At 32.4% G+C, this 10515-nt stretch overlaps 1 protein-coding gene across 1 annotated transcript; it reads left to right on the top strand.

Annotated features, from left to right (window-relative positions):
- The first annotated feature begins 1276 nt into the window (after window positions 1–1276).
- Window positions 1277–4638, top strand: LOC143596514 (putative LRR receptor-like serine/threonine-protein kinase At1g56140). Its single transcript, XM_077075270.1, has 6 exons — window positions 1277–1284; window positions 2443–2572; window positions 2657–2870; window positions 2959–3190; window positions 3263–3413; window positions 3955–4638. Exons 1-6 carry the CDS (start codon window positions 1277–1279, stop codon window positions 4315–4317), a joined length of 1098 nt encoding a protein of 365 aa, XP_076931385.1. The 3' UTR covers window positions 4318–4638.
- Window positions 4639–10515: the final 5877 nt, after the last annotated feature.

The raw sequence follows: 10515 nt of genomic DNA, 5'->3' as shown, positions 1-10515 counted from the left end.
ATTTAAGGATCATATTTTTGGTATATTTGTTAATGTGGATATACTTGAATCACGTCTCCACTACAACTTGCATCACTATATTACATTTTATACGGCATAGGTACTATATTTTGTGTGACACGTTGTATAAGAACAAGGTCATGAACAACTTTTGTTCATAAATATTTTGACTTTATGCCTATAATCTTATATTATATATGGGTTGTTGAACCAATCAAGTACCGGCGTACCACCAAATAGAACAATCAGGTCACTGTGGCATCAAACCATGGTATTTAAATCTATATATAATTTAGATGTTAGAACATTCGATGTTACGATGAAACCATAATTATTTAGGGCCCACCATTCTCAACATTACACAACAATATTCATGTCAGATCTTCCGGGTATATAATCTTGTATAACTTTCGTAAACTACAAATTACGATTGAACATTTGAAACACAATAGAGCATCCAAAAGTTCCTAAGTTAACTAAGAGTGTTGTTAAAATTACAACACCAAAAAACTGAATAGCAAATGAACAAGATCTTTATTCAACTATGAATGAACGTCTGAACGTTTTCCAAAGAATCATGATTTGAACTAGAAAACTGCTACAAGTTTGTTGTATACAACCCATGATATATATGATACACTATTAAGTATCAACCCCAACCCCAATTTGTTTAGTTAACTAACCAGTTTCCCCAAATTGGGGGGAAACACCATATTTCATCAATTTGATATTATTAGGGTTCTCAAACTGATTTCCGAATTGGTTCCTAAGTCAGTTTCGGTTCCAAACCAATTTCTATGATGGCTTGTCCAAACCAGTTCCAGACCTAAAATTTTACACGGTCCCAAACTAGTTCCTATGCTCACTTCTTTTAAACTAGTTTCGAGTCGGTTGTAACCTGATTTCAGTTCTTGAAAGTTGAAACCACTTATTTTTCTCTTTATTTTTTCGTTGTTGTCTAGCCATGAGGGAGTTATTTTAGCCTTTACTAAGTTTCAAATTAACCATATTAACCTCCTCAATTTCCATAAAGTAGTTATTGATCACTATAGCTCCATTTTTAGATATTTGACCATAGAACCCAACTTTTTTCCTTTTCAACATTTTTAGTGTAATTTATCATATGATAAAGAGTGTATATTCGAGGACATGTCATGAACGATCATTTACTATTGATTTTTTAGTATTTCAATTTAAATTATTGAAAAATCGAGATGTCACGTCACATATACTCGTAACAAGTTTTTCGTTAACTTGTGTTAGTTTCATTACACAGATGGTTCGGTGAGTGAAATGTACAGATTAATAATTCGATACGTATTTATCTTTTAATCTGGATGTTAGCACAATAGTTATTACATTAATATTTTACACTTTAAAAGATGATGTTATCGTCACACCACCATCAAAATACGCACCACTCATGTCATTTCAAACTAGCCAGTCATATGAAGTTATACGACTCGTATGACCTTTGCAAAACACAGATCTATCACATCATATCATACGGGTCGAAGGAAACTAACTTTTTATATCCTACTCCTCGTATAATTTGGATAGAATGTCATTGGTGTGTAAAATATAACTCTTCCTTTTTATTTTTTATTTTTAATAAAATAAGTAGAAATTTTATTAGTTTAATATTCAACAGTAAAGGGAATCAAAAAAATGGTTGAACAGATATATCATCTTCAGATTCTGTAAAATGCTTTGGCCACAATTCCAAAATCTTAGTAGATTAATATTCGCATATCTGCCGTCTTTAACAACAAGACAATCTTTTCTTGGATTTATTAGACTTGGAAACCTCCGATAATTTGTCATGTCTGCTTTCATCCTCTCACTTTGTCGTGTCACTCTCCCTTTGCTCTGTTCTCCATCTCCCGATAATAATATTATTATTCCAAGACAAACTAAATAAAAGAAAGAATACTTGGTTTCTCAAATTACCCGCCATTTTTATTCCAAGACTGTGATCATCACAACACGAGGAACATGTGTCGTCTACTTCAAGGTGTTATTACTGTTATTTATCTTCATTTGTGTTTTTCAAGAGCTTTTGCAATTTAGCACTATAATCTTGATTACTAAAGATTAGAGTTTAATATGAACATGTTAAACTGTAAAGAAGAATTGATCAGGTGTTTACTTGATAACAATACTATAATTTTCTAATGCAGAGGAAACTGTATCATTTGATCAACAAAGCTCGTATTCAAAGCGGCACAATGCGCGCTTATTCTTTTTGGTGGGAGGGTTACTCTTGTTCCTAGTTTTGCTAATTCTTATTTTGGCCTTCCGGATATTTATAAGACTGGCACAGCTAGGAAAGTGCGTTAAGCGAAAAGACAGTTGCAAAGGTTATAACTTTTAGCTCATTATAGTTTGTATACTCTACTTCACATTAGTTGGTTAAAAGTTTGAAACTCTTATGAAATGCAGCTGCAAAAAATATTTTAGTGGGAAACTTGAGACGATAAGCTACTTTAGCTTTCGGACATTAAAGGAAGCGTCTAAGAATTTCCACGAGTGTAATCTTCTAGGAAAAGGTGGATTTGGGCCTGTTTACCGAGTATGTTGTGTCTAAATCTTTGTTGATTAATACCTAATTGAAGATGATTAATATACATAAATAATATTAATGTGCTTTTTATAGGGTAAATTACAAGATGGGAGGTTGGTAGCTATAAAAAAACTATCTTTTGAGAAATCACATCAAGGCGAAGCAGAGTTTCTAGCAGAGGTGAGAATGATCACAAGCATACAACACAAGAACCTTGTTCGCCTTCTCAGCTGCTGCTGCGAGGGACCACAAAGGGTACTTGTATATGAATACATGAAAAACAGGAGTCTAGACCGTATTATACATGGTATATAGTCTGATATACCTTAAACTCCATTTTTAAAATCTTAATGATTTGTGTTTATTTTTTATTTTCGTGCTGACTGTATAAGCAGGCAAAAGCAACCAGTATCTGAATTGGAAGACTCGGTTCCAAATTATTTTGGGTATAGCTCGCCGTCTGCAGTACTTACATGAAGAATCACATATAAGAATTGTTCATAGAGATATTAAAGCCAGCAATATTTTACTTGATGGAAATTTTCAGCCAAAGATTGGGGATTTTGGTCTGGCAAGATTCTTCCCAGAGGATCAAGCTTATATCAGCACCACATTCGCGGGAACGTTGTAAGTGTTTATTATTTATAAAAGCTTAGTAATAGTTATGACAATAATTGTTATGATATTTGTCATGTGTAGAGGTTATACAGCCCCTGAATATGCCATCAGAGGTGAATTGTCCGAAAAGGCCGACATACACAGTTTTGGAGTTGTGGTTCTTGAAATTATTAGCTGCAGGAGAAATACTGATCTTACACTGTCATCAGATATGCAGTATCTGCCAGAATATGTAAGCCATTAACATCTTGGTTACAATGTTAATGTTTATGTTGTCTAGCAACAGAATACAAGTTATAAATCAGAAACCGAATAAAAATAAGAAAAATACTTATTTGACGTACTATAATTTACATGTGTTATAGTTTATGTTCGAACAAGTTAATTTTATGGAATTGGTAAAAAATAAATAAATTAGAAAAGCTCGTCAATAGCTCGAGCCAGCTCATGGCTCGTCAAGCCGGCTTCTTTATTTTTTGAAGTTTTGAAAATTTTATATTTTTATATAACTTAGAGTTAATTACTCTAATTTATATACGTATATTAAACTTTGTGCTTTGCTTTTATTTAAGCCAAAAAAGAACTTTTAATTATTTATGTATATTTTTTAAGAAGTTAATTATTAATTTGATTCAGAAATAGACAATCATGTACTTGGCTCCTGTTTTGTTGATCATTCCTTGTACATTAGAACTAATGCATTAGTTTTTAGAAGAACTTTTAGTTTGCGAAGGCAACCTTGAATGACTAGTTTTCATGTGTCATGATACCAGGCATGGAAGCTATATGAGAGATCAAAAATGATTGATCTCATAGACCCAAGAATGCAAAAATATGGTTTTTCAGTGAAGGATGTTATGAAAACAATCCATATGGCTTTATTATGCCTTCAACCTCTTCCAGCCATAAGGCCCGCCATGTCAGAAATTGTGGGCATGCTGACTTGGAAGGTCGAAATGGTTAAATCGCCAATAAAACCTACCTTTTTGGATCGTAGAAGACAGAAAACGAATGAAAATGTGTCATGGGAAACCATTTCCAACAGTTTCCCCTCTCCTATGGAAACCGAATCGCCTTCATTGACTCAACCGCCAAATTCCCGAGAATTTGATGACAAAGGAGAAATTATTGTTTGAAATTGGTGGTTTAAACATTAAAGATTTAGTAAGCAATATGCAAGGGCTTGTTCAAGTTTTTTTTATTAATTTACAAAAAGGGTATATATATTTATACCTTTTTTTTTAAATCTTCAGTGTTCTATGCCCACAGGAATGGGTATAGGCTTGTACAGGACTAGCACAATCTAGTTGAAACTTGAAAGGGTAGCAGAAGAAAGCCATATCAGTGTATAAACTTTTGACAAACATTCAACCACCTATATCAAGAGTACATGGGAAAGTGGGAACTTTGTCCAAATATGACAGCCATGTCTTTCTAATAATCAATTATTTTTATTGTACTAGTCTTGTTTATGTTTTTTTTTTATTCTATATATCTTTTTTCACATGGTAAGAACAACTATATGAGATTCATTCTACATGTTTTCCAAACTTGATTATTAGGAAATAGATAATAAGAAAAAGAAAATCATAAAACCAGACGTTTTTTAATCAATGTTATGCATGATTTATGTTACAACGTGGTCGTGTGTATACCTTTGTTAGCATATTACGTGATAAAATGTATGTTATATTATAAATTTCAAATCATACGCGAATAAGCGTCCTGTATATAATGTGGTTTTCTGTAACACCCCGCCTAAAGCGGAAACGTTTGAGTGTGACGTACAAATTACTCAAAACACATGTGACAATATTATCATTAATTAATTTAAAAATCAAGTACACAAGCTTGTAACAAGAAATACACGAAAAATACATAAACAATTTAACAACTTGTCCATTTATTGAAATACTCTAAGTTCTAATGTCTTCTTCTTGTGTCAACTTCGAATAGATGTACTTGTAGCATATATATAAAATAATGTCAGCTAAATAAATAGTTGGTGAGTTCACACAAGTTTGATATAAGTACATAAAAATCATACAATTCCATGAACAAGTGTAAATGAGCAAGTAAAGTTCTTTCCAGTTGAGATTGTGCACCAACATACTCAGATAAGCGCAAGTAAGGTCCTTTCCAGTTGGGATTGTGTACCAACGTACTCAGATAATGAGACCATTTTCCACTTATAACAACAAATGTCTTGAGCGCAAGGGGGGGGGGGGCGTATGATCATACTAACTTAAAGTAATCCATGCACGTAATCTTTGAGCAAATAACAAGTAAACACACAAGTCCATGTAGCGAATTGTAGTTTGTAATAAGAAATAATAAGAAAATGGGTTTGAATACGATATATATGTTACCCCCAAAATATGTAAAAGCGTTAGAAATGGGGTGTGAGAAACTCACATTTGAGATTAAAGCTAAACTTGGAATGACAATCGAAAGCACGTTAAAGAAAATGATTGATCAAACCTCACGAACTATAAATAAACAAAATATAATAATTAAAGACTAACTAACAAGATTGTAAAGTTTAAAGAATACTAAATTAAATGAATAAATAATAAGATAAAACATGGAAAAGATAAAAAGAAAGATGAAATACAAAATCGGTTTTTGGACTGGAAACTGTTCTGTTTTGTTTAAGGTATTTAAAATATCAAACAATTTTATTATAAATCAAGACTTTCCAGTCTACTAAATTAGAATGTTTTGAACAACTTTCATTTAGAAAAGTTTTACAATTTCGTAACCTAAATAGGCCAAAACAGCCATGTAAATCAAAGGGTACGAATCTGTGCACTGTTTATAAAATATTGATTGCGAATTCATACGAATGAATTAAAATGTGTAAAAATAGCTTTTAGAACCGTATTTCAATGAAGTGTATCATAGAATATGGTATTGGACTTTTTCAGTTTGTTATGAACAAGATATGCCTATTTCTTTTACAGCTATATCTAATGTCAAAACTGAAATATTGCAAGAAGCAATATTTTAACGATTTCGAAAAATATTTTAATGAAATAAAGTTATTGACTTTTTTAGGATATGATTATATAACATTTATAAGCATATATCATCAAAAATCCTTGGGTCATTTGAATAAAAAATAACGATTCAAAACAGAAAATATAAAGATGTAAGAACGTTTCAAGTGTGACATTCGTGTAATCGATCATCTCCTTGTGTTTTTTGTCTCATCCACCCTATACACCATGGTGTATGGATTATGTGGATTCCTAGACATGAGTGCGTTATGGTAATGTGATCATTTGATTAACTAGTATGAACAAGAATTAAAATAAATAGAAATAAGATGATGAAGACTTGAATAATTAAAATCCTAACTTTGAAATGAAAAAATAATCTCTTAAACTTGTCAAATAGTGATGTAAAGAATGAAAGGGGTGGGAGTATGTTCTTATTTAAATTAAAATAAGGAGGTTACTCTTAAGAATATGTTAATGATAAAATTGATTAGGAGAGTGCTTTGGGAGATGAGGGTTGACCAAAATTTAAATGGTGTAAGAAGATATTTTTCATCTTTTAAAAATAAATAACTTTAGATAAAAATAAAAGTGACATAACTAAATTAAAATGATGTACTTTGATTATGAATCAATAATGTTATTTATGTGATATTTGAATAAAGAAAAAAAATCATGACTATTATAATTTATATTTATATATATATTAGTAATGATTAATATTATTAAATAACTTTAAGAGAGAAAAACTATTACATACGAAATATGTAACATATGAGTATATGTATAATTATCCGAATCACATCGAAAATTTATAATGGGTCGAGTTTTCGGGTTTGAATATTAACGAATGTTACAGGATTCACAACTTTTAGAAATTTCGTCCCGAAATTAAAAATAAAATAAAATAATAAAAGAAAACAACTAGTGCATATAGTTGTTAAAAGTTTAAAATTTTTTTTTAATATACACATTTAAATAAAAGAAATAACGTCGATCTTTGAATGCCCCGAAAGACGCCACAAATGAGAAATATGACAAGGACACTTATATATAAGATGTATCAGCGGCGTATCCACCATGCCCTTATCATATTGCATTTTTTCCGTTTTTTTAAAATCATTCCAAGTTTCGAGTTATTGCACACAATTGTCCTTACTATGATTTCCATGCGAGGACTTTGATAATTGTGTGCACCCATAATTACTTGGTTCGTCGCATGGTCCACATGGTTTGCCATATTGTGTGCCTTTGCAAGACATCAACGAAAGAGAACTCTTTAATGTACAAAAACTTTTTAATTCAAAATCACGAATTTGATAAATGAGCTATTGGGATTCAAAATAACAAAAATAAATAAATAAAACTTCCGAAGTCAGTAATACCGTTATAAAAGTAAACATTGAGGTTCAAGAATAATAAAATCGATGAATAAGACTTTTGATTCTTGAATTAATACCATGGAAATCAGGAAAACTTAGGTTATCAATAACAACACGGATAAAACATCAAAGTCATGATCATCACAGTAATAAGTTGTAAATAACCGGATCGAGAATAACATGACAATTAAATGCAACATTGTGCTAACAAAATATCAACAAGTAAATTGAAAACACATTGGCATAAAATTGATAAATGAAACTTTAATTGAAATATCAAAATAGTTTGAGTTCTTGTAGTCAAAACAACGTAAAACATCAATTTGAAACTTCGTTTTTAACGAATGAAAATTCCACATAAAACATCAATTTTGAATAACGGCAAAATTAACCAAGTATATACTTGAAACTTGGAAATCAAAGTAAAACATAGGTCTCAGATAGATGAGACATCAAGAAAATAATTCGGTGAAACATTGGACGAAAAAAGAACCAAACAAATAATCAAAACAATTCGTGTAAAAGTAATATAAATTCAACATGTACCTAAAAATGTTTGAAATCTCAATTTCCACTAAACGATTACATGTATGGGAAATCAGTCATAAAACGCGAGGTTGAGATATAGTATAAACAAATTCAGCAATGCAACCATGAATGACAACGAAAATGGCTCGGCAATCACAAATAGCCAAACTCAGTTATAAACTTCATAAATGATCCTCGAAAGGACTTGATACATAAAATTGCTTCGGTTATATTCAAATAGATTATATATATATATATATATATATATATATATATATATATATATATATATATATAATAAAAATAAAACAAGGCGAAACTTGTCTTCTCGACGGTAGGTTTGAGGTATGAAGGTTATGGTGAGGGTAGTGCCATGATTTCTCAACTGAATTTGTCGGCGTTGACGAAGGGGAAGAGGAAAACGCTCTCTTTAAAATTTCCTTAAGTTTATGAAATTCGAAAAACACGATGCTTTTATAATAATAATTTTTAAAAAATTTTAGTAATAATAACAATAAAAATTTTTAGCTAGTGCTAAGTTTGCGACACTTAATGAATTTTTTTTAATGTAAAATAAAGGTCTCCCTTATGACGGCGTCATATGAAAACTTTAAACATGATCGCCAACTAAAAATAACTCATTTTGAAAGAACTATTATGATGATAATATAATAGCCTCAAGTCTTTGGACTTTTTTGAAACAACGATTTTACTTTATTTAACATTTTCATTTAACCTTGAAAAATAATATATATAATAATAATTATAGTAGTAGTAGTAGTAGTAGTAGCAGTAGTAGCAGCAGTAGTAGTAATAATAATGACCATAATAGTAGTAATTGTAGGTTCCCAGCCGGATCTACACAGGAGTATCTCGTAGTACGTAGGTGCGGAATCCCTACGTAACACGATACGAGCGTAAGATGTATAATACGTTAAACCGAAACACAAACACACGTTACAATACTAAAACGACACGTTGTATTGCAACACTTCAACACGTGATATCAAATCACAAATACACGTTTTGGAATCGCCTTAACAAAACAAGCCGAAGTTGAGGTTAAATACACCTCGACAACTTCGCCTAACATGTTAGGCGAAGTTGTCCTAACTTCGCTTGTCCACAAGTTCGCTTACATCAGGCGAACTTGTGTGACAACTTATCTAAACACAACACAAACAATCTAACTTGATTACAGACACATACAAAACACTAGATACTGAACTACTGACATCATGCACCAACAGACTCCCCCTTGGCAGTAGCTTCATATCTCTATCTTCATTCACGTGTCTAGTAATCCCAAAATCTCGTGTCACCAGTCTTCAAGCATGAACGCCTTCTCTAACACAAACAGAAACCACTCTCTGATATTTCTTGGCATCATCTTTCCATGCAGGAATATAGAATATCTTTTTCTCGTTTAGCACCTGCAGGTCAGCTTGAGACAGATTCACCAAGTGCATCGGATCATACACTCTCAGGACTTCTTGTTCATCTTCATCTTCCATAACCGCTTCAGCTGTTTGGCTATCAACATACCACCACTTTAGATTCTTTAAGACATCGTTGGGCATTGGTTTCGTCTGCACTTCTTTCAAACACCGAATCGGCTTATACTTCATTACCATCCAAGGTTTGCCATCAGCTCGCATTCCTCTTTCCTTATCTTCAACAAGCTTTCCTTTCTGCGGCCTTAACAACTCAAACTTTTTCTCTTTTATACTTTCTTTCCACACAATCTTCCCAATAATCCTGGCCATATTATCATCACTTCTATTAATCAACCCCAACTTAGCCAAATCCTTCACCTCACACTCAGGCAAGGTGTTCAAAGATCTCAACAACCTTTTAAAGTACTGAATCCCATCAAAACGTTTAATCACAAATAGCCTCAACTGCTCATCATATAACCAGCATATAATACCCTTTTTCGATTCAGCATACCCTTTGATATTGTAACTCTTTTTAAACATGGTAGGAACCGCTGGCTTCTTTGTCTTTACAAACCACTGAGCGTAGCCTTCTTTCCATATCGGCTGCTCTTCCCATTCAGACTCATCACTTTCCATATCTTGACCCACATTTGCCTTATCAACGTCTGGGATATCGTGTTCAACACTGTCATCAACAATCTCTCCCTCTTCAATCTCACTGTCAATCACGATCTGCTCTCCTATCTTCTCAATCTCCTCAACAGGTAATACATCGTCATCACCCACAACATCATCATCCACCATTTCCTCATCATCCACTACCATAACATCTTCACCCCCTTGGCCACCTGCTGTACTAGTTGACTCCCCCTGAGATGTGGAAGTCCCAAGAGTTTGTTCAGTTCTTGGCAACTCACCACCTGCACCTTTCGATGCATTGGGATCATCGTCTCTATCATGACTTTTCTTCGTTCTCAACTCATCGC

The sequence above is a fragment of the Bidens hawaiensis genome, unplaced genomic scaffold (assembly GCF_021521415.1).
Source record: "Bidens hawaiensis isolate Kalapana, Puna unplaced genomic scaffold, B.hawaiensis_p1.1 tig00046665_1, whole genome shotgun sequence".
Lineage (NCBI taxonomy): Eukaryota > Viridiplantae > Streptophyta > Magnoliopsida > Asterales > Asteraceae > Bidens > Bidens hawaiensis.
This window is presented reverse-complemented; position numbering and strand designations above follow the sequence as displayed.